A 26,839-nucleotide genomic window follows, 5' to 3' on the forward strand; every position below is an offset into this window, starting at 1 on the left:
AGTTTTTAAGGATGGCCTAATATAATTAATGAATTTAACAATATTGTACCAATAGTTAATGGTAATTGTTTATTTAATTCATTTTATTTCAATGAAAATTTCAATGCTTGCTCTATCTATTTTGCAGGCAACCACTCTTTACTGTTTGGTTCTTGAGTGTGCCTTGGGTGGAGATTTAATGACGTTTATCAGGACTTACAAACAATTATATTTACCCGAGGACAAAGCTCGAGACTTCTTCAGACAACTTGTATCTGCAGTGCACTATCTTCATGAAAGGGGAGTTGCTCACAGGTAAAGAATAAAAGAAAATATGCCCATATTTTAAATTTTCTTTAGCTGCATATCCCCAACAACAAAATCCCAAGCCTTACATTCCTGATCAAAATGCTGAATGTGCATGCATTAATTAACCTACTGAAAGTTTGGTATGTATACACTTCTACATGGTACTCTGATGGTCCTTTGATATAAACAGGATAAGATGCATATGTAAATTTTGATGTGTAGATGAGACAAGATTGATAATAAGGAGATAAAGATTAATCTTCTGACAGGTGTTGTATGGTTTTATCAATAGGACCCATATAAATTGAGGTCAATGGTTTGTCAATAAACGCTGAGGAAACCCAGTCCCCTAATTAAGGGGGATAATGGTATGCAGACAGTGTCTTCATTAAGATCTTCATTGAATGCCAGGGTACATCTTGACACCCCATAAAGGAATAAATAAGTGAATATGTGTATATCATTAGTGATCATATCATTGTCAGCATTACTACTTGTTCAGAGAATGCTCTGGAATCATTTTAATTTGTGAGGGTCAGTGTTCATAGGCAAACAAAATTTTACTGCTTTTTGGGGAGGTAATTTCATGGGTAACTCATAACTTATGATCAATGAACTCACATGTTGGCATAGTAACATAGGTTCATGCCAGGGGATGTAAATTCATGGGTATGGGTGACTTAGTATGAAATCCAAGAGCATTGGTCCCCCAGGAACAATGATAATTCCACAGTATGGTAAATTATAAAATTGAGATGATGATAATTAAATGCTTTCAGTTTTTGCAAAGATGAAATTTTGGTAGTGCAAACAAATTTAAAATTGTGTTCTAGCACCCAGAATTAAGACTTTCAAGAATTAACCTGAAAAGCAGAAAATCTTAAATCCCTTTACATCTCCAGGAGGAAAAACTATTTTTAAAAAGAAACCCAATCTGTAAATGTGACAGTTGCCTCCTGTCACAGAAATGCTGACAATTCCTGAGTGTTCCAACATTCTCATTAGGCTGAGTGTAGGCAGCTGCAAAACACAAATGTATGCTGGGAGCAAAATCAGAATTAACATGAGAAAATCATACAAGCAGTAACATTCAAATTTCCTGCATCTTGCTTTTTTTTGGCGTCTTGCAAAGAGAAAAATCACCGTGAAGCAATTATCATTAAAAAGCAATTTTGGTTTTTTGTTTTTTATTGTTAAGAGTTTTGTATCCTAGCTTTTTCAAACTGTTAGGCTTATAAGTGTGAAAACTGTCTTATATTTTTACATAAGAAATGCAGTAGTAAATCTTGGCAATGTGGGTGCATGACAGAGATTGACATAGAATCTGTTGGAAAAGAAAAAAAAAGACCTTTAATTAGTTTCCCTCTCTTAATAGTGGTCCCCTGTCTCTTTCTGATCACAGACTAATTATCAGGAGAGATTCACCAATCTATAGAATGTTGATTGTGGAAGGAAACCTAAACCAGAAGGATTGATAAGTTAAAATTTCTGATAGGTGACTAGATCATTAATTTAACGACTCCTAGGCAGATTAATCTAGCTCGTAGCTGCTGCAGGTTACATCTCCCAATAGGGAAGAGCTCCTAGATGGAGAACCTGTTTTGGTAATGAAAAAGGTCCCATAAAACACCTTTTTGGTATTTAGTTTACGTCATATTGTGATAATTTTGTACATGAAGCCCTTCAAAAACAAGATGTTAAGTTTATATTTTGTGCACAGTTCTTATCCTCATGTTAATTCAATTTTATGAGGCTACCAGCAGTTTGATCAATACTTATTGATTAGTATTGTTATAACAGGCATGAAAAACAATGTGTTTTTTCCCAGAGCAGCCTTGTAAAAAAGGCTTTTCTATTAAAACAGTTTATTTTATGTTGAATTTTCTAGAAGTACTGTCTACAGATTTATAAGCAATCATGATCTGCAGGGATGAAAAAAAAAATCATAATAAAAATTGACATCTATAAAATTCCCTTGTGATGCTTAGTCAGTGCCGAAGTCTGTTGACTTTATAATCTGAAAGATGAATACCCCAGAAATGTCACTATAGAAACAGGCAACTAAGGTCTAGATCAACAAATAATGGAATCTTCATCTATAGTCTAAAAAATCTCTTTCCCAAGCTACAACTGCTATCTATAAAACACAAAAGATATAGGCATTTTTTGTGGCTTGAATAGCACCAATTAAAGTTATAAAGCCAAAGATTGGTTATGTACAATAAAACTTGTTTTGTACAAACACAGATATCGCAAATTTACGGATATAGCAAAGTTTTCTGGGTTTCCCCAGCAAAATTCTTAACAATTCCTTGTAAAATTTTATGGTTATAATAAACTCTGATTTAACAAAGTTATGGATATAGCAAACTGATTTCATGTCCTATAGTTAAAAATAATGAAATTTACATCTTTTATAATGATTTTTTTAAATATAACAAAATATAAAATATTGACTTGACATTATAGTTCTCATAAGTACTTATATTTGAAATTCAATATATCAGAAAATTTAGCAATGGAAAGAGTTCTTCCCTGTTCAGAACATATTTGGTAGTCATATTTCAATGGATGCAAATTGCAAATTTGCTACCTTAATTATTTGTTATACAGATATAATGAATATATTATGGATATAGTGAAATAATTTAATTTTGCTTGTAACGTGTCGTTTGATTGGATAAAAAAATTAGACTATATCGTATAACCTGGGTTGCCTACATCACAACTTATGTCAAAAACGTATCAATCCGCTTGATGTTATATTTAAAGTATGTACAATTTGAAGGCATTTTTGAAGGAGAAATTGTGTTATTTTCTACACTTAATGATGGAAAATTAAATTATAAGGAATGAATTAATAGCTATCCAAGTTATACTGGTATAACCTGGGTTGGCACAGTTTACTCTTTTTTATAATCCGCTTTGTGGTTTATAAAGCATAAACTACCCCAACCCAGGTTATACCAGTATAACTTGGGTAGCTATTAAATTTATTCCTTAAGTAAATTCACTGGTCCCTTTGCTATGACCAAGTTTTACTGTACATCTCTTTGCAAAACTTTAAAATGTAGATTTTTAAGTGTGAAAATATGAAAATTGCCCTTCTTTTATAGTTTATATTACATTCATAATTTTTCTTTTAATTGAATAATACCTGTCATGTCATTTAGCAACATCTGTTTAATTACAACACCTGAGTTGTGTGAATGAAAAGTCTCCTGATCTTTATTTCATTCACATATCTTGACCACTCAGCATAAAAACATGGGACATAGTTAATTATTAGTGACAGAGGAACCATAATCAGGCACACAGCCTATAATTTGCCTGCCTTGTCATAATGAACCTGTGATGTATGATGTTTAGGTCTTCATATCATGTACCTGTAATACATCATACTTATTTATAGACAGGACAAACTTCCTTGCCGTACAAGCTTTTGTGGCCCTCTGATGTTATCTATAGGTATATCATGAAAATGTCCTTTAATGTTGAGAAGCAGAACTGAAGGTGCTTTAAGGTATTTTTCCAGCTTTTGTGAACTATCATAACTTATCTCCCCTACCACCCAGGTATACCATAAAAATTCCTTCAATCCTTTTTTGATATACAGTATGGAAGAAAGAAGCAAAAATCTCAAATTCCTCTAAAGCAAAATATCAGCAATTAAGTAGATTATCGCTTCGTGATAATCTATGGCAACTTTTAGGGTGGCCAAGCACGTTAACCTATAGACAACAGTGATCATATGTACGCTAACTTATAACCTCTCTCTGATTTCTTGTAATCCTTTTCTGCAGCAGAACTTAAGAGAGTATTGTATTTGTTTAATAGTATATGATAAGTAAGTAGGCACAGTGTGTGTGACATTTAAACTTGTAGACTCTCGACAACTGTGTTGCGTGTTTTAATTATTTAAGACAGTCGTTAACTGTGTGAGCTAGTTCACAATCCAATGGCTGCATGACACAAAAAAAAAAAAATCAACCATATCACCGTCATGCATGGAGAAATGGAAAACAAAATGCTAATTACATTTTTTGATTATTTTCCATTCTTGAGAGAGAGTCTTTCATGTCCTTTGATTAAATTTTAAAAACACAATTTTGTGTGATTTTTTTTTTTTAAACAAAAATAAATTCTTTACAGCTGAGTTTGGTATATTGTCAGACCAGTGCCTTCTTTATGTGTTTTTAGATGTTGCTAAATGATAAATGATGTTTTCTACGTGTTGAATGTCTAATCAAGAGGTACTGGTCTCTTTTTAGTTTTCTTTCCTTTTCACTGATTTTATCAGACAAGAAGATTTATGGGAACACTTATCTCATGTATATAATTCCATTTGTCTTTCAATTACAATTATATAAAAATTTGACTATTAATTAGAAGTGGCATGTTCATTCAATGTCTGCTCAAATCCCAAAGTCATGTACCGTCTGATATAGTAGCACTGACTGACTTACACGATTCAGAGCCAAGACCTTATAATGAACCACTTCAGTACAACCAAAAATGGTGTTCCCATGTGAAATTTTTTCTTTAAGTGAACAAGTTATTTAAAGATCAAAGTTACAGAAAGTCAAATGGAGGGTGTGTACATGCAGACAAATAGACAAACTATTCATATTTTAGCACGACTTTTCTTCAGTCAGCATTTTATAAGACAACTTGATTAAAAAATACTTGAGGGCAAAATGCTTATTTAGCCAATTTTTGATGATTTAATTCCCCATTTGCAGATGGACAGAGTAAAGTTTGATGAGCACAGAATGACAGAATATATTTTCTATAGCAATTTGCTGTGCTCATCATTTGAATTTTTAAAATATATAAAATGAGACGTCAAAAATGATAATATATATATATATATATATATATATATAATATGTTAGATGAGAGAAACAAGACATATATCATTCAGTTTCAACAAGTGATTAATTCATTAATTAGAGATATATATTCACAGGACAAACTTTAAAGTGCATCACATTTCTTTTTCCTTTTCAATTTCTGGATTTTGTTAGGTTCATGGTTACTAGGTGAACTGATAAATTTTAATATAATCTTTACAAATGTATCCCTATAGAAAATGTTACAAGGAAACCAGTATATTAATTACCTTCAAACTCTGGATTATGAAAAGGTTATTTATTTTTGTCAAGAAATGCAACAGGTGCATACAGGTTATTTTGCATATGGTTTATGTATAGATATTTATGTGTTAGTGTGTGTGAAGGTAAAATATGTATTTTCAGATGAACTTTACTCAGTCTTGCCAGTAGTCAAAGGGATGATCTTAATATAAAAGAAATCTTTGCATTTTAAGGTAGCTTGGTAAAAAATTTCTTTGATGCTTTATAAACTGCTTCAAAGTGCAGAATAAGTGTGTGTCTCGTTTATGTTTTCCTCAGAATATATTTTAGGGTTTGATTAGTCTGTTAAAGACCTAATCTATGTCATACAGCAAGTTCATTGCATTTTAATCTAAGTAATATTATAAGGATTGGATGGAAATAAAAGTCTAAAACCTAGTGAAATATCAGATAGAATACTAAAGCAATGAATATATTTTTTTAAATTTATTTCTGTCAAAAAGATGGTTTCATTCTCACTTTTTTATACATCTTTGTTGGATGCCTGTCACTCTTTCAAATAAAAAAAAACACTTAGTTTGTTTAATATAGTAGTCAACTCGCTCTTATAGCACACATGTTAAATGTCCTGTTTTATGTGAAGAATACGAAAAGAAATTTTTTTTTTGCATCTTAATTTTTATTTACCTCACTAAATATTTAGCCAACCATCATCTTTCAAGGAAAGGTTGAGATTATAGAAGAGAGAAATTTTACCAAAAGACCAAACGTCTTGTGAAGCATCCGTGGTATATACCACATGAAGAACTTGCCATTTAGTCATTGCTAATTTTACAATTAGGTAGGGAAGTGTTTGCTTGTATTTTGTCAGTGTCTGTCAAAAGATGTAGGTTTCTTGTCTCGAGTGAGGGAAGTTCTAAACGTTCTGGAGACATAGGGATTTATTAGCTGAAACCACAGGGTATAAACTGACAATATTAGTGTGATTTATTTATATCTATATGATGGGAAAATAAACACCACACTAGATATAGGGATTGGTCATTACTATGGACATTGCTTAAGAGTAAGTGTTTTAAGGTCAAGGTCAAATATGTCTGTAGTATTCTTGCATTTCCTTAAATAATCAAGGTCAATGCCATTTTGAAAAGCATGAGTTTCAATTGCTAACATTTAAAGTGGAAATGTTCAGTGGAAATGAATTAGTTCTCATTAAATATTTGGATTATAAAATTCTGAGTGCCTCTGGCAGGCTACCTTGATTGTATTATGAAAGAGATGACATGATATGAGTGTATTGTTTTTAAAATACAGAGAATGCAGAAAAAAAACTATTTATTGTAATGATATATATGAAAGGTTTAACACTATAAATCATATTGCCAGAGTCATTAGTATAAGTATATCAAAATATTGTTTTATGTCTACACAGTCATTATTTATTGTGATTCATTGAAGGGAGGGGGGAGAAACTGGCAATCAAACTGGACTTAACCCTGATCTCTCAGAAAAAGGTTTATTTGAAGTTTGACTTGCATTAATTTACATGTACCAGATGACAAGTACAACAATTCTTGGTAGACAGACTTCTGTTAAATTACATCTGCTAAATGACAATGAGGACCAGTTTTGTAATTAAACTTTTGTTAAATTACTTATATTTAATGGCAACTTAATCCATTTATCTACTCACAACTGGATAATGTATTCAAAGGTAATTGTATAAGACCTCTCTTTATTTTTTGTTTTACGTACTGCAATGGAAAAAGCTATTTATTTTAGTGTGGCCCTGTTACTTATGGTTCATAGATAACACAATGTTGTGTTAAGGCCTACAGTGTGAAGTCAGTGTGCCATACAGCCCAGACTGAGCTCAGACTACAATTAATAAGGAGCTACTGGAAACTCCCTTGTCATCATATACACCCAAAACCCACAAATGGACTCCATGTTACCTGATGCAGGTGATCAGTGATCATCTCTTTGATGAAAATTTTTAATGGTTCAAATCAAAAGAAATTTGTCACAATGAATGTTAACCAATTGTGTAAAATGCATCTAAACATAAAATGTTCGAATTTTTCTTTTCATCTTTTCTATTTAGGTTTCTTTAAAATAGAGTGTAAATGGCATTAACATGCAAAAAAGTTTAATTATTTGGTTTTAAGTACTTTTAACCATGGCCATGCATTATTTCTTTGCTCTTTCAAAAACCATTCATTTGGATAAAAATCATTGCATTCATTATACAAGTTGATGGTTAAAGAACAGTATTCAGATAGAAGAGCACGATGTACTTGATTTCAGAGCTTAAGGTCCTACATTCAAATCATCTTCAGGCTACACTTTTATGTTCTCAAGGATAAAATTTTGGCAGTACATTGTTTCTGACTTGTCTGATTTCCCCTCACAGCCTGACTTTACAAAATAAAGACTTCTGAATTAAAGGTCAGGGTCAAAGCTTAATCTCTGTCAAGGTCAAAGGTCAGATAAGACTTATTCAGAGTCATCTTGCCAAAACTTTTCATACTGCCAAAAAATTCATGACTTCAGAATGTAAATCATAATTCTCATCACATTTTGTTTCAGTCTTTGGACTGGTAAGCATGTAATACAGTTAGCATGTAATGTAGTAAGTAGAGTCTTCACTGATCCCCTTTATTATTGTCATTGATCTTACAAGAGAGAACAGAAATATATCAATAAACAAGTACTTCAAACCACATTGTTGGTAACATTTTCAAATGCTTTAAAATTTTCACACAATATGAAGTTGTTGCTCTTATTTCACCAATAAAATCATTTAAATGCTTGCTATGCAATGATGATTTTGTGAAGCTGCGGTGCAGCCAATCGTATTAAATCAATTAAAGCTCTGTGATTTGAAGTGGTGCTTTTCTATTTAAGAATGACACTCACGACCACCTGGGTGAAAGGTTTTTCTTTTCATGTAAATCAACTGTGTTATCTATGTGAAAATATTTATTTATGTTCCTAATGGCTTCTCATGAATTAATCAATAATAAATGATTAATTTTCTCTGTTATTTTGGTTTAACAGCCTCTATTGTGTTATTTTTGAGATACAGTTGGATAGAGTTTTACTCTCTAGGGGAAAGCAGGACTGTCCCTGGATCAATACTGGACAGAAATGAGGCAAATGGGAGAACAATTTTTTTTCTTTTTAATTATCTGCACTTGACCAGAGTAGGAAGATAAAAAGCTAATTGCAATAAGTGTAGAGTAGAAAATCAAGGCATGTGACACCCTGTTGCAGAATTATTTCATGACAATTGGTTTACATTTACCCTGAAAAAAAAAATCAATACACTCATGGTAAAAAAAAGATTGAATTTGGTCCCAAGATACATGTATTTGGAATTTCTTCCACAGTCTATGAACATGTTTTCCATAAAATCCAATTGCATAAAGCCTTTTGTGGATGTAATAATTAACATCATCTGAAAAAAAAGTGGGCGTGTGGGTGGGTGTGCCATAAATCTCTTGTTCAGATTTACTGATGTTAATGTACTTAGACCTGGGAGTTTTCAGCTGTCCCAGCAAATATTAATAAATCAAAGAAGATAATTACTGTAAGATTTAGCAACGAAAGAGCTAGATACTGTTTTAGTGCTAAAGATAAACAGTCATTTCTAAAGGTTAGGGAGAGGGTATATAAGAATCACATTGTCAATATGTCTGTCCATGCAATGTTAAAGAAATAACTGTGTAATATTAAAAATAAAAATAAATATGAAAAGATAGAAATCATAATGATATATGACACATAGATTGCCCAACTGTGACTGCATCCTAATATATATGTACAAGTTAACATCACAGTCAGAAAATGTAAATTGTGTGTCATTGTAAATATATCTGAAGGTCATATAGGCACAATGTTTGTTTCTGTTCTGATGGTATTCCTTCACTCAAAGTCATATAGGCATGATCAAGATTTTTAAGGTCATCCCTCCAGGGCTGTAACTTTATGGTGGATAAAGATTAGAAGCTCATAATACACACCAAGTTTGCTTACAACTTCAGCATTTCATTATGTAATGGATTGGGCCATGGATATCAGGCTGGGTAACTCGGTAGAGTGCCTGACTAGTGATGTAGGTGTCCTGGCTCGATTCCAAGTCCAACCATATATTTTCTCCTTTCTTGTTACATAATTTTGGTGCCGTGACCAGGATTCCAACCCAATGGTTGTTGAGGATGAAAGTCCTGTCAGGGGCAAATTAGAACTTGAGTTGTGTCTTCTAGGACAAAGACAATTTAAGGAGGGAGAATGTAATGGTTTTGGCCGTGGATATTAGCATGGGTAGCTCAGTTGTAAGAGCACTCGACTAGAGATGCAGGGCTTTAATTCGTGGTTTAGCCATACATTTTTTCCTTTCCTGTTACATTATCATAGTCATTGGGTAAGTTCAAAACCATTGACTGAAAAAAATATATAAATTTAGTTTGCAGGCTTCAACTTTTTAATGAAAAAATATTTGTGTACAAAGCTGACACAATGATTTTAAAGGGTGTCATGATCCCTGGCTCAAGATCAACTGAACATGTTCAAGGTCACTAGCATGATTTTTATATAGACACCTGACACAGATGTTGTTTAATGTTTAATCATCATGTACTTCTTTCAACAGTAGGTGATAAATAAAAATGAGATTAACCTTTAATAACATAAGAAAATCGGCAGATCATCCATATCTTGTTTATAGTCTTTTGAATGATTCAGAGAACATCTTGAAAAATTAAGGTATTAAAAAAAATGAGGATTGCTCTGACATTATTGGAGATATAAATATTGATGGCATGTAGAGATCATAGGGAGTATAACATATCAAATAATGATAAGCATAAGGAAGAATTCCGTAAATGTAAGACTGATTCACTCTTGTGAGGCATTTTCTGCCTAGTTTGCAGGTGTTTTAGAATACACAGCCTTCCCAGTATATCAGGTTATATTCCTTGGAGACTTTAAATTGTCGCAATCAGCATCGATCATTGATTTAAATAAAATTCGTCAATGAAAACCTATTAAATTTTCTACCTGTTTTCATGGCAATTTAAAACAAGTTCACGAGTTTCAATAGCTTAGAATGTTATGAATGATAGGTAACTGTCTTATCTTAACTTGCTATCTAAAAATACATTCTTGATAAAGTCATCAATATGAAGAGGTTGACAAAATGTTTGGAGGAGCCTCGCAATCTTTTTAACATATAAACGGCTGTCGGAGCCATTACGCTGATGAATATCAACATGATTGTTAACTGATAAGAAATTTTATTCCACAATTTGCACAATTCAAGTACTGTATTAATCAAATGATGTGGGAATACTATTTACATCCTTTGTAAAATTTTGCTAGTTTTTAATCAACCAATGATTGTGCCTGCTAAATCGATACTTTCCGTAATTATTGTCGATCTCAGCTAAATAGAAACCTGAGATAGAAGGTTAATGCCTGGGTCAGTATAGAATTGCCATCTGAACAGTACAATTCATATAGAAATAGAGAATGTCATAAATTTACAAACGAGATACCATCAAACAAACGAAGAACTTTGTACCTATATGTCTATTCTCTACTGGAACAATTCTATCGAATCAGCCACCCGAGTGGTTTCCACTCATAAAACTTTAAAACAAAATCCACTTCACTTAAATTCTTGAAGTGTTCGATACAAAAGATAGGGAGTTTTATTGGTGTGAAAATGCTTCAATGCTTATCTCTCCAGGGGTATATTTTGTAAACACGCATATATTTGATCTATCTAGAATTTTTGTGCGGTCTGCCCATAGACTGAGTCATCTATCTGATATTTTTAAATATTTTCAAGATGACAATTTTTTTAGCAAGGAATTTCTAGGTCGTATCTCTAAGAGTCTTTAAAGTGTCTTTGCTCTTTCAATCTGACATACATTTATTACATACAGATATAGGACTTTGTAATTGATTACATTTGTGAATGATCAAGTATGCATCATGTCATTGTTATTTTGCACAGGGCTTGGAATGCCTGAAAAATGGCCTATAGTTTAGCAATTGAGAAAATTGAAAGGTGTGCCTTTTTTTCAAATAAAACATGATTTTCACAGGCACTTCTATTTCTTTTTCTTCTGTTAATAAAATATATCCAACAATTCAAAGGAAAGTGTCAAGCAATTTAAATACTTTTGACTGTGGAAATAATTGTAGTTGATTTGATTTTCGATGACCTGAATGTATTTGAAATGTGCATTTATAAGTATGTTAAAGCCCAGTTCAGAGGATAATGGAAATATTCAAGTTAATCTATCTGTCTGACATGCTGCAATAATTGTTCTCACTTGAATAAACTCTTAACATACTCATTATCACATTGCATGTAGTTTACTTATGATAATTATTACTAAAAGGGTGTGTTCTTAAAATAGGCATTTGATTGCATAAGTAATCAAAGCTAAATGTAATGGAACAGATCATGCCAAACCTGGTTTAGGGACAATTGTATCACTGAAGATAAAGAAACTTTAATTTGTGAAAGAGAAATGGTTTTAAATAGAAAATTGCATTTTAAAGTGAATCATTGGTGCTTTGAATATTTTCTCACACATTGAGACAATACACACGTCCAGCAGATTACTGTTTTCTTGCTGTAATCTTTTGTGTCTGTTAATTCGTATAAAGAGAATTCTTCAAAATCCCATTACAAACAAAATTTGTGCAAACAATTGGTTATGGCCGTGAAAATCTGAGTCACTGGGCAGATGATATACCAATACACAATTGGCAGTATTAGTAAGCAACTTTAACATTAAAATGATCTTTAAGACTTTGTGGTTTTTGTGTATATAGAAACAGGGGATGACTCAGGCATACCTCTGGACCCCACACACTATGAGCTGGATGGACATCGGGTTTTCTCCTTGACACTCTGGATGTCAGACTTGGGGAATTATAAACCTGACAAACTTCAATCTTTGTGTACCAATCTTGACCCCTGAAAATCGGCTGGATTAGATAAATATTTTAGCGGTTTCTAATCTCGTAATTGCTCAAAGGTGTATGTCAAGTTGACTGTTGTGTGTATTGTACTTTCTGCTATTTTAAAAATAAATAGAAAGCTTTCTCATGATCTGGATCAGCTAAATATACAGGTTAGATATCATTTCAACCTGTTAATCAATATTGAGCCCCTTAGTGATTCACAGATAAAATATTATCATTTAAACTTGAAAGATCTTTACTGTTGATCACACAAATTTCATAAATGACTACACTGTATATATTTTTTTAATCATTTCATTTTTGCTCTTTTTTTGTGTATGTATATATTACAATTACATACTTCCAAATATGCCAGAGAGCGAATTTAAATATTTTGGTCCACATAATCAGATATTAACCTGGAAGTGGATAAGATTGCCACTTTGATCTATTAACTGGAGTAATTTTGCATATTTGAAATTGGGCCAAACTATTCTGAGTTTTCTTTACCTGAGAAGATTGTAGACTCAAGACACTGTGTGGTCTCCAAAATAAAAAAAGAAAAATCATAGGTCCTTATAATATCAGGATAGAGCCACCATCTGCCAAATCAGAATGCCACACTCAGCACTTTTTGCACCTGCCTAAGGTCTGTCTAATGGGTGGATTTGTGGGCCAGCCTCTTGTCACTGTCTGGGTTGAACTTCCCCCAATACACAATTGATATCCTTGAAAAGCAAAAGCCTCCATCAATTTTATTTTTTGGTCCAGACTAGGTTGTACAGGGTTCATTGATGTTGAAAAATGAGATGAGATTGGAAATTATATTCATTCCCTCAAAAGTTTGAAAGCTAATTTTCCCTGTGAGTGAATTCTGAATTGTAGGCTCCTAAGCCATAAGAATCTTGCCTTTTCATGGACAGAAATTTAGACTGGTCATTGAGCATAGTCACACAGTTATCCCAGTGGGACTGCCTGGTCCGTCTGCTTGCAAGAGTGATACAAATTATTCAAACCCAGAGAAACTGAACAAAGTAAGGGCCCCAAGGTAACTAATCAGTGAGGGCAAATGGGCCAAAAAGAGCACATCATGCATTATCTATGAAGGGACTTGGTTTAAGATTTGATTAAATTCAAACAGACAAGAATAACTGGTGTTGCCTTTCATCTTGCCAATGTAGGGCTGTTAAATTTCCTGATTATTTTTATATAAAATGCCAAATCTTTCAGTGTGTATATTTTAGGATAAGTAAAACGTTGAATGTTAGTTTGGACAAGAACAGGGAAAACTACATCAGATTTTACATGCCTCGACAACTTGTCGAGCAGACTGATTACGTGTTTGTCTTGTTTCAAAGAACCAAAGTCACGAGCTCTTTAACGGTTTCCACAATGGCATGTAATATTTTTTTTATATAAGGTGGCATTCAAGGATTTTTTGAAGTGTCACATGGGGCATTCACATGTGACTTGAGCATCTCATGGCTTACTTGTTAGCTTCCTCAAGTCTTTGCAATGCAGACAGTTTTTTTTACACCCTGCATGCAGAGTAAAGAGGTTTTCATTGTATTTCTTTGCAGCATGTATTTGAGTGCATTCTATCAATACATTTCTGCAATCTTGTCTCCTTCAAGAAACTTCAAGTGGATCAATCCAGACAGAAGACTTTCAAGTGCCCTTTGCCCTTTCTGCACTCATTATAAAAATATATACCGTAAACTTTCAAAGAAATTTAAAGATATTTTATAGTTTTTGACATTGTAATAAAATCAAACTTTATGATTCATTTAAAAATTCTGAGTAGATCTACAGATTTTGTGAAATTTTTCCAACCAAAAGAAAAAATTGACAAGGATAGGTATCATTCTTGTACAATTATTTGAACTTATTTACGGTTCTAGATTTGGAAAGGTTCCTCAAGACGTCTCTCCCCTAGAGATAAAAAGTCTCTGTCAGCATTTCCTGCTTGCTCCTGAATGGGGAACCATGTAAATTCTTTTGATATTTATTCAGGTTTGTGTAAGTCCATTCAAGAAAAAAAAATAGACCAAGAGAGTAAATAAAAAAAACAAAAGGTACATGACTGTCTTGCCTGAATTGATTGGCTTTGGACAAGGACACCACAAATATTTGTTTTCTACATATGATACAAATGAATGTCAAGGGGCTTTAATCAAACAAAATAAAGTGAGAAACTTTTATTAAAAAGTGACAATCTCCACAACTTATTGCTAGAACCTGACAGCCCAGAGTAAAAAATTATCTGCAAAATTTACAGGTAAAAATTGCTTCCCATGCACGGCTGGCCTGTGACTGTATTATCAGGTATTAAGGGGGAAGTTTGAAATTCTTGTTAAAGGTTTTCATGACTTGATCAAAGGTCCTTGAAAAACCATAATCTCTTCTAGGCTCTGAATGACCCAGAGCGGCAAGTGAAAGTAGATAAAGCACATGATACTAATTTATTCTTCATTTCACTCTAACATCTTAAATCACTTCTTGTACAGTGTAGAATAATTCCCACATGGATATTTAGGGTTCTTCATTTTTTTTTTTTTTTTTTTGATATTTGAGAATATTAAAATTTAAAGAAAAACAGAGGAGCTCTGGTAAAAACATAGCTTCATTACAATAAGAAAACAATTTACAAAAATGTCAAAATCTACCCTTGTTATTTAGGCAGAATCTACAATAAATCAGTCTTTTTTTTATAGTTAAACTGTCTGATCAGAGATAATGAATCCTTTTGACCAGCTATAATCCAGCAAGATTAATCACCCAGCATTACTGATAAAGTCACTGACTGTTATTTTGTTGGCCCAATCTTTTTCTTTTTTCTTTGCAAATGATGAAGTTGTATAAGTTGAACTTGTTTTATATCTGTTTGGATAATGAGTAGAAAATGAAATTGACACACCAATAAAGAGATAACAATGTCTCTTGATTGATAGTTTATGGGACTTAGCTTCCAGTTCTATATATCTTTGACATCTATTAAACTTGATAGAAGTACTCTATAATGTAAAAGCTTTCTGTAAACATGATGTATATTTTAGATTGATTTGCTGTGTGATTTTATACCTCCTGTGCTAGGAGGACATGTTACTGTAAGTTTTTACATGTCTCCGTGTAAACAAACATATCCACAAAGAGATCGCAGGAAGTTGGGGGGAATTAATAATTTGAATGAATAAAGGTGGATCTATGGTCTATGTAATCCATACTGATATGCTGCTTGCATCATAAGATACAAAGAAAGATAAAGGAGATGGATTAATGTATTTCAGTATCCTTTTAAACTTTAATGAACATTGTGAATGTTTGTCATCCTCAGTAATTTTTAAATATGTACACCATAGTATAAAAGATTCTTTCATTGCAAAAGCACCTACTGATCTTTGCAGTTCTCCATTTATTGTAACATTTTTTTTTCTTTGGCTAATTACTGATTATATGCACCATTTTTCTAATGATTAATTCCAAATAAACATTAATATCAAATACAACATAATATTTTAACTTCTTTAGGGCCAGCTTGCCTTTATATCTAGTATCACATTTGTCCATGTCTAGAAACTGTGTCAGTCGTTAGTATCGAGGTTTGATTTACTTAGTAAGAGGGTGGGTACATAGTTTACACAGGTCTTCTATTCTTTACTTGGGTTAAAACACTGTATCAAAGTTTCTACAAAGTGCATGCATCTACATGATACTCTTTACATACATGTAACTTGGTAAGATCTGAGATGGGGACACTGAGATGAACTCAAATAATGGGGGACTTGTTGCAACTTATAAATGCCTACATCCAGGTTAAAATGCTATCACAAATGACTTGTATACTCAAATTCCAGCTAGCATGTAATGTAAAGGCAATATTATATGGGGAACTGAAAATTGGCATGTTGTGCACGGATTATGAAGGTCTGTAATGACCCCTCAAAACAAAGCTGGTATTGTCAACCGCAAAAGGTGTATTGGGTAATGCAATAATTACTAGATATGTATAGTGTAAGATGAGGAGTGATAGATGAAATGGAGAAATTTTTGTCCTCTATTGCACATAGAACCACCATTGTGCCGGCAGATGTCCTCTGTCACCTAGAACAAAATTTTCAAAGTGCCAAATCATCTGAATTTCCTGGGTTTGGTGTGCTTCTAGTCGTGAGGGAATCGATCTTATCATTTTGTCATTTGGTAAAAAATGTGGCATATGGCAGAATAATACTTGGTCCTGATGTGGCAGAGAGACCGTGCAATTCCAAACATTATCTCCTAGAGAGTAACTTACAAATCAATAGTTTTTAGGAGTCCAAGTGATTTGTTATGGGCTAATTTGCCCAGTAAAATGATAGTCCATTGTCATTTATGATATGCTACACTAAAAGCATAAAAAATGTCCATTTCTCGGCAGCACAAGAGGAGATTAGCCGTAAAATTGAGAACCAACAAATAAATAAATCAGAAATTTGAATTTTCCACCAAGAGCAATTATAAACCTTTCTAGGTATATTTACAATCTATAAATTGACTACTTCAAACTTAAAGAAGATGGTAATGCGCTACTAGGTATCTTAATCATTTATTGACACTTGAAACTTTACGAACAAGATTTGATTTACCTGCTGATATTCAAGCCAGGAGTATCTGTCAAAAAAGAAAGGTTGTGTCATTAAAAATTAATGATTGACACATTTTTTGCAAAAACTAACATTTAGTGTCTGAACAAAAATGTCAATGATTAGAAATTAATGTTTACTTTTGAGGAGTTCTGCTCTCTAATTATTGAACTACCCAGTGCACAACACAAAGTTGGAGAAAAATTCATCGAGGAGATGAATACAAAAGTTATATATACTTTTACGGCTACTGTAATTACATGGTACTGCTTTAACCATTTGTACCAGCACCACCCTGATCTAGCAAAGAAAAAAAATGCAGCAGTCAATGAACTTAGCTCTCCTAGTTCTAGTTTCTTCAAAGTTAACAAATCTCTTTTCAATAAAGAATAAAAAATACATTGCAGACAGCTTATAAGTCTGATACACAGGTGCAGTTAAGGGCAATGTGCTAATAAACCACCTAATGTGATATAAAACTAGAATTCATTCTAAAGGTTACTGTTACAATATGACAAGTTTATCAACCCCAAGAAAGTTAAATTTAAACATTTTTTTTTATACTTAAAAAAAAACTACTTTTGACTACATGTGAGTAATTCAACATATTAAGTGTGTACTTTACTTGAAAAGAGAAATGCTGATGATATTGACAGCCTGGAATGATGAATAACAGGCTTGCTTGTTCCAGTGGCTTTCATGCAGCAAGGAAGCTACATATTGTGGCTGGCTAATCTTTGTTGACATGTTTTTCAACAGTCAGCAAATATTTCAATTTAAAAAGTAAGTGCTATTGTGAGCACCATGCTCCATCCTTTTTCCTTGCTACTTTAAAATTAAAAAAAAAATATACTGACTGGCAGAAAAGCAGTTAAAGGGAGGTAAATCTTAAATTTTTTTCAGTGAAATTTGATTTTGGCCTCCTCAGTCGCAATGGAATGTTTCACATCAGTGTGTTAGTCCCATCAGAGCCGTTGTTTGTTTGTTGAGAGTTTTAAGAGGGACTATTAGATGGTACAAGGAGAGGGGTAGTGTTTATTATATTGCTGCCAAACCTTGTTTGTTTGCCTGGTCATCCCCCTTCTTTATAGTCCAGAGATAGGTCATTGTGTCTTTGACTTAGATCTATACAATACTCAGATAAGTCTTACAAACACTTGGACTTTATTTTGGACACCTGCTATCATAACTTGATAACTGGTGAATAATTTTGTACAGGAAGAAGTCTAGGATAATTATGTAGAGAGATTATACATGTATATTAAAATTTTTTCAGTGGGTCATGACAAATCTAAAGAGCAATGTTTTTTCTGTAAATGTCTGGTCGACATCATGGGTTAGGCTTTGATCAAGATAAGTAATGATTGAGAACTGTCACTGAGAATGAAAAATTACATAGCTGATTTTTAAATTATTTAATTCTGTAATGTGGAAGTATCAGGTTTCACTTTTGGAAGAAAAAAAATCTGCACTTAATTTTTCTATCATGCCATCATTATCTCCTCTGACAGTTTAATGATGTCTTCATATTTTCATAATCTGTGAACAAATCAAAGTATTCCATATTATTAACTGTAAATGGAGGGGGAATTAGAAGATGTACATTATAAATTACTTTAGATAGTTAATGATATATAAGACTTTGTTTATTTAGTTACATATAAGGTTTCAAAGTCATTTCTGCAAGCATTGAGTGAAATACAATTGTGGTAAATCAGGTGCAATGATAAGAGTAATTGGCCAATTGAGTCAAAAGCATTGTGTATGCTGATCCAGCAATAGCTCTCGTTCATGAAATTCCTCAAATTTTGTTCTGCTAATTTGAAATAATGGAAATCTACCAAAGTCTAGATTTTTTTTTTTGTTGGATTCATGCTAGAATATTGAAGTGGACAAGAAAACAGGTAAAAAATGGTGGACACATTCTTACACTTGGATACAATATGTACAGAAGAAAACTTTCATTAAGAAAATGAATCTGCTGAGGATTTCATCAGAAACACTTTTCACTCCTCTTCAAATGGTACACTGCAACAATGCAGAAAAAAAAGTGATCAGATATTCCATACTGCTGTAACTAACAGTAATTTCATGCGTGTTCCATACAAATGAAAGGGAGAATGGCCACACTCAATGTCCAGATAAAAACTAATTATGCAAATTTTAGAATTAAGAATGAGGATCTTTTACTGTACATTTGTGTACCTTCCCATGCTGGGTACTTTCAGTGGCTTTAGAGGTACATAAAAGTTAGGATTATGAGTGTCAAGTTACAGTAATAAACCGCACCGCTCGACCTTCCTATAACCCCGAGGTGGACCTTAGATTTAAATCCAGCTCTTCATTCCAATAAAAAACTGTTACCTTTGAAGTAGGTATATACCCTATTGTGGCCACAAAGTTGAAATACTTAGCTGTAATTAATTTGAAATCATTAAGTTGGATGACAGACAGAAATACGACTGGATAGGGTGGTTATTGGAGAGGGGGTGGCTGTGGCCCATGATTAGAAGGCTTTAAGAGCCGAAAGTAGAGGTTTGCCATCACCTAGAGCTAAACCAGTGTATTCAAAACCCTTTATTCCATTTTATGAGGAATTATATTGCTTCAACTCCTGCATTAGTGTTAATATCCTATGTTAACTCAAGTGACAAAAAACCAAATCATTATGGTGTATACAAATTTGACTCATCCTTTTAGTTAAATAGTAACTAAGATTTAAGTCAGTGTCATTTAACAAAAGAGATAGACTGAAGTCTAATATTGTCAAAAAGTAAATACATTCTGATATTATGCATCACCAGAAATTGAACGCAGCAACTATTGGTGTAATTTTAATCAAAGTACAAATTGCATCTGATTTGGACTGATACAGAGTCAAAACACGCATTATGTTTCTTTTTTTATTTTACCCCTTTCCATTTAAATGACTGTAAGAATTAAACTTAAGTATATATGTGTGTATAACTGATTTGATGTTTCCGGCAGATAAAAACTGGTTGAGGACCAGGCACTTTTCTTAATCTGCTTGTTTCGTCTGGACGTTTTATACTATTTTTTTTTTCTGGCACATAAATCTTTATTAGCCTTCTGATATGAAAAAAAATGCTGTTAACTAGCTTAAAGCACAAAAGTATAAAGAGTAGAGTAAAAAAGGAAGTTTTACCATAACTAGAAAATCTGCACTCTGATAAAAGAACAATAGTACAAATTAATCCCAGATATATAAATCTAAAAGCTTTTTATTCATTGTAAGTGACTTTTTATTCATATGGATGCAGTATATACTTACCTTCTTAAATCTCTTCAAAGAATACAACTTCAATTCACAGTGGAACATTTCTCACATTGGATTTTTTTATTTTTAAAGTGCTTGATTTTTTGCAAAAATTGTTTTTTATTGGTATGCCTTTTTAAAAAAATGGAGTAAAATGTTCCATTATTCTTTTTATTTCTCTCTCCTTTTTTTGGTTGATAACAGTGATTTGTGATTGTCTTGCTTTGCAAGTGCTTATGATGCTGCTGTACAAATCCAATGTAAAGAAAAAAGGAGCTGATTTAAGCCAGGTTTTGATACCATATCAATTTATATTCACATTAGCCTCTAGCCTTCTTGACACATGGGCTATCTTGATAACATTATATACTTTGGCTTTGACCTTTATTGAAAACATTTATTTTGAAATTGAGCTTCATCTTGATCTTGTTCTCTGGAGATTCTATGCTTAATCATTCTCTGCCCTTTTATAATAATTCTTAGATACAAAATATACCACCAGCTTTTCCCAAAATTTATCACTAATTTGCCCTTCATCAAGTTCAAATATTAGCCATTGAAGATAGAATAATCTCTGTTTGATCTTAAACAGTCAAGGATAGGTAAATTTATTCTACAAATCAGAAACTGGGAATTCTTATTGTCTTTGGCAGCAGAAAATAAATATGAAATGGACAGAAATTAGTTAATTTACCAAAATTAAGGAGTTTACTTAGAAATCGGTTCAACTAGGTTCATAATGGTTTTTGCACTTGACGGAGCTTAAAGGTAACAACTAGCTGCAGAGGAATAGATGTTGACCTCTCGTTAACGCTTGTTAATTGTAACGACACCAATGTATAGTTGGATAAAAAATTAATTGCAACATTGATCTGGAACATTTTAATTGATGTATATGTTGAAAGTAAAAGGGAACTAATTAATCTTTTATCAACATTGACCTAAGAAAACTTTGGATCACATGTCAAAATTTCATCCTATTTATAAGTAGTCACAAAATCGCCTTTAAGTGCATGACAGTTTTATCAATAAAATCTTTATCAATCAGTCAATAAATGTGTATTGCTTTTCCTTTTAAAAGATTACCAGAGGAAATCCTTTCCTAAGTATTTGTATCTGACATGAACTTTGAAAAAAAGCAGGTTGTTTTTCTAACCATTGAAATTGAACCATACCTCAAAGACATTTGAGATAGAATCTTTTGAGTTTTGCTTGTAATATACCCAAAATATTTGGTTAGCTGAGCCTCTATCATAGATAATACAGATTAAATGTCCTTTAATAATGATGACCAGCCAAAAGCTTTAGACTAAATCTGTAAGATCTTTGGTGTTGAGGTGTAGATATAGTCCATAACCAAATCCGGCTCATAATTTGTTGATGTTTATGTATACTTTGTAAGTGACAAACTGGTATCTTTTGTCATTCAAACAATTGGAGTTGTTTGAAATTGATAAGTGTTCTTTGGGAGGATTAACACAATCTGGGATATTAGCTGGCTCCTTGCATTCCATGGTGTATCATTCCTTTAGCTCTTTGAATTAATTGTGGAAATTAAAAGTCTGTGAGATCAACATTTAAAAGGGAGAATGAACCCATTACTATTCTCACATATTTTAAGATTAAAGACAAACTACTTGACAGTTGGGTGTAAGATCCATCCCAGTTTGCCAATTTCATTAGTTTCAAGTGTTGAAATAAAATTTAATATTTTAATTGAACAAGTACTTCTTAAACTTCTGACAGATACCTTTTGAAAATCTGAATGCCTATTATGGAAAATTAAATCCACTTTGTGCAACCTCATTTGTCCTAGTCCCTCATTACTGGAAAGAATATGATTGTAACTGTAATAAGTTTAAATTATTTCATACTCATACAATGGTTTCCTTCAAAAAAGGTTTTTGAAATGTCATTGAAAAATGAAACTGAGCAAATACTGCCTCTTGAAGAATGATTTTAACTAGTTATTTTGCCATGGCCTTTTGGATTGTAAATTCAAAGCTACTATTTTTTAGTCCTAGACTTTTTGTATCCTCAAGTTCAAGACATCTTCAAATCGAAGTTTGCCAAAGAAACAGAGAAACACAATATTCAAGTCAAGTAAACTCCAATTTATTTTTCTCCCCCCCCCCCCCCCCAATGTTGCCAACAAATAATAGAAAATAGTCTTTGCAATATGCAGGTCAGATAAGCTCACTATCTGTTCTACTTGAGAGGAGCTGATGATGAAGATGAATGGCAGTGTTAATGTACCTAAGCCACTGGGGGGATATGTCAAACTGATTGGGGGGTTTCAGAATGTTTATTTATTATGTGTGTGATTCCTTTTCCCCCAAAACACTGCTTCCTATGACCCATGTGTCAGCTGCAAGAACCAGTGGCAGGCGAAGATGAGACTAAGCTTCTGTCCCATTAGTTACTTATCATGAAGTTTTCCCACAATCATAATGAACAAGAATAGATATGGGTTACCCCATATCCAAGATATTCGACTTTTAATTTATTCGAATTTTCATTGTGTTCAAATGATTTCTAATAAAAAAACAAGTATTTACTGACAAAACGTCAGAGATACTCAAGCTGTAGAAAGTCAACTATAAAAGTGCCATATACATAAATATCCTAAAATGACATAATATTTAGGCTACTGAGTTTCAACATCTTTTGTTGAATAAAATATGCATATAGTAGGAAACAAACTGCATGTACATATATAACGTTACATGCATGTAGTGACTTTATCACAAAGTTCCACATGCATAAAAATAGTTTTAATTTCACATTGAACATAAACTAAATATAATTAATCAATGTATTTAACGCCTCACTCATTTTCAGGAATATTTAATCCAAATAGCATGTTACAGGCCTATAGCAACGTTTTCAGAGTGAAAGGGGGGGGGGGGGGGCTCCCAAAAAATCCCGCGTACTATGGGCCTGCTACATGTGTACCATCTAACTTTCCAATGATAGAATCTTCTGTAAAAAAAATTCAAAACAAGTCCAAGCCGTTATGGATTATCAAAGATAGCCCATTTTCACAAATAGCAAAACTATAGATCTACCAAGGATAGATTTTAATTTATTTTTTAATTTTGTGCTATTAAAAAGTACTATCACTCAAAGTATAGGTAGATGTTAAAGATGTTCCAACCTGTCACCTTTTAGAGTAATCAATGAACTCGTCCAGTGATGCATTGACGGCCGTTGTTAAACGCAAAGGAAAGCGCGAGATCGGTTGCGGCTATGGAGCATCACTGAATATTCCTCCACCATATACTGATTTTGAATATACAGACGTTTTGAAGATAAACTTCATTTTTGTTTCTAGAAATGTTTTTTATTTACAAAAATAGTACATTTTCGTGTTAGATCGATGACCGTAACTCAGCCCCTCTAGCCCAGTCTAGGGCTTCACCTTGAGTAAAAAACCTGCACTTGTTATGAAACTGGTGTATTAAGTTCTAAACTTCTTTATGTCTGTAGCAAGTACTGATACCCAGTCTACTGATATAAGCGTCACTAGGGAACGGTGCACACACCTGTTCTTGCAAGACCAAATAGCCTAGGTCTACACACGTGCGGAGATCTTTCCGAGCTCGGAAAATCACGTTGTGTTTAGCCATAATAACCATTCCGTTATTTAAAAAAAAGAGAGAAAAAACACACACACAGTTAATGATTAACATTCTAACTCAAAAGAAAATGTACGGCAATTAACGAACAATAATCATGACAGTAATATAACTGGTGAAAAGATTTATCATTATCAATCGAAGTGTGACCTATATATTTTCGTGAAAAAGACTGAGGAGGCAGCGAGCGTAGGAATATGAAAACTTTTTATTTGCTTCTCTGGGGAAAAAGTGATTTTCTTAAAATCTTTTAACGATAATTTTGTTTTCTTTAACGTGTTAAATATACATGATTATTCTTAATATTTGTTGTAATGTTTTATCTACTGATCATGAATGGAACTATTTTCTTCGGAGCAATTGTGTGAAGAGTACCTGACTTTAGTAATATATCTTGAATAGATAATATGCACTGATCGAATATATTAAAAAGATCTTTTTTGAAATTTTGGCCTATGGTAATTTAAAGAATATTCTGTTCTTTTGGTTGATAACTTCTCCAATCAGAGTAATATATATGTGTCATCACTGCTACTAATTGGTATGGCTGCCATAAGTACATTTAGTCTCCAGGCAGGCTAGTCTTTTTACTTTTATGTACTTTGATGTATGAAGTTGTTTATTTTTTCTCTGTACCTTCTAGCTTTGTCCTCTTGACCTCACACACACCAGGAAATGGACATATTGTCTCAAATGTTGCTGATGAAGACAAAAAAAGTAGACTGACAAAAACCCTAGAAAAAGATATTTATTCTCAGTGTCTATCTTAACACATCTGCTGCTGGAAAAAATAGAAGCAGACAGACTGTAATATTTTAGAAAATAAAAACTATTGAACAATGCACTAGGTTCTGATAACCTAATTTTCTTGCACTGCACAGTGGAGTCATGCCCTTTTTCTGTGTTCTAATAATTTGTGTCACAAACTGATTGCCTCAGTTTCAGGGTGTTGGTTGGAATAACCTAGAAATGTAGGCAAGGAATGGCAGCAATACACACATAGATGTACTATCTGTAAAAGTAATCAAGGAATGATTGTATCAGTCAGAACCCGAACACTTGACATGTGCTAGACTCCATTTTGTGGCGCTTGCTGGCACTTGATGGTTGACAGAAATTTTAATTGAATTATAATCAAATTACTATAAGATATGCTGATGAAATACAGGAAAAGATGCTCCATAAGAAAGGGTAAAGAGGTGGTCTAATCCACTAGTCAGGAGAGTACAACATTCTGTCCTTGTGTTGAACCATGTATCCAGGCTGCTACCTCAATGGGGGATAATGTGCTGTTGATTTAATGTAATTCCCAGCAGAGCTGACTTTACACCCCCCAAAATCTCAATCATAATTTCTGTTAAATGTCTTGAGTCAGATCTATCAAATTTGTAAGGGAAAGGCTGTGATGATAAGGGATATTGTTTGTCTTAGACTTCAGTAGCCTAATGACCCAATCAAGGCTGGGATATATTGATTGATATTGAATCAGATGATGTTTGATATCAGTGCCTATCTTCCTTTCCACTAATTAAATAAAAACAACAGGAGCTGTTTTTGCTTTTTCTCATATTTAAACAGAAGTCACTTTAAAAAAAAGAAAATCAATTGGCTTTGATGTTGCCTTCCCAGTCTGTTGCTCTCTACCCACTGGGAAGAAATTACTGTGTTCTGAATTTGAATGTTTTTGTTTATAGAATTTAATACTATGAGGTATTTTAAAATGATTGGAACAACTCTGCATATGCAGTTTTTCTCAATATATAAAATGAGAGAGATAAAAATGGCGTATTGGGAAGTATACTGTTGAGACAAGACAGACACGAGATAATGAATTTTTCGTTCAAACTCGTTTGTTGCAATTATTTTGCTTAGGGCCAGGTGCAATATTCCTCGCAATCGGTAGATAAAATACTATAATGACTGTAACAAGTTGAATGCTGGTTTTTTCCTCTCCATTTATTTTCCTTCAAAAACTGATGAACATCTTGCGTTATTAATCCCCCAGATACATAATGGGCTCAATGGTCCCTAATAAAAACTCATTCTGAGGCATTAGATGATTGTTTGAGTAGATACACTTTGGAATTACATAAACTATAGATTAAAATTCTTTTATGGGAGGGGTCTATTACATTGTTATTTTTACATGGCTTTGTTTTTAAGAAACCGCAAAAAGAAAATTTGTGATAAGTTTCGTGTTTCCTGTCTAACCCTCAGTATAATGTGTATGTTTAGGCATGTTGTGAAGTACTCTTGTATTTTGTTGTTTTGTGCAAATCTGCATTACCTGGGCATTTAGAAGTTTTGATTGCTCATAGATTTATCTATCATCTTGTAAAGGTGTCTAGATTACATTGATCAGAAATGTGCTTGCACCATCTTTTTTTCTGGTGATTTAAATTTACCTCAAAACAAATCAAGCTGCACGCATGTCTTAGGCATGCATGTTCTTAGCATGTTTTGAAACTGTTATGTATTTATGCTTTTTAGTCCTATCCAAATACAACACTTTTTTTTACTTCTTTGAAAAAACATTTTTTTAAATAAAACTTAAGGAATGTTGGCAATTGCATGATTTCTTTGACATTTATTCTTTTATTTTAGGCAGACAACCACAAGTAATTTTTTAGATCAGCATTTTTCAAGTCTAAACCATTATGATTTTAAGTGTCATCCATTATGTGCTGCTTTATAACAAGGCTAAAACCCTTAAAATAGCATCTACCTATTAAAGATTTATATTAATTTTCATTCAAGAATAGAACTGACAAAAGGGACCTAATGGTTGACTTAATACAAAGTTTAAAAAAAAATTCAATGAAGAATAAAAATTGTAAATTTTCATAGCTTTATTGCATGTTTACTGGAAACAAATCTGTAAAGATTCAACAGAAATCTGACTATTGTAATGTTAGATAAATATCTGTCAAAAGATGA

At 32.8% G+C, this 26,839-nt stretch overlaps 1 protein-coding gene across 5 annotated transcripts in view; it reads left to right on the forward strand.

Annotated features, from left to right (window-relative positions):
* Nucleotides 1-26,839, forward strand: part of LOC133177003 (uncharacterized) — an 80,048-nt gene that overhangs the window by 19,025 nt on the left and 34,184 nt on the right. For all 5 annotated transcript variants that reach the window (XM_061312082.1, XM_061312081.1, XM_061312080.1 and 2 more), the window contains exon 3: nt 128-294. In XM_061312082.1, coding sequence (XP_061168066.1) covers nt 128-294 — 167 coding nt within the window. The remainder of the gene's footprint in view (nt 1-127; nt 295-26,839) is intronic.

Source organism: Saccostrea echinata, unplaced genomic scaffold (assembly GCF_033153115.1).
Source record: "Saccostrea echinata isolate AGI-Se365-2 ecotype Australia unplaced genomic scaffold, CSIRO_AGI_Sech_v1 ptg000086l, whole genome shotgun sequence".
In the NCBI taxonomy this organism is placed as follows: Eukaryota; Metazoa; Mollusca; class Bivalvia; order Ostreida; family Ostreidae; genus Saccostrea; species Saccostrea echinata.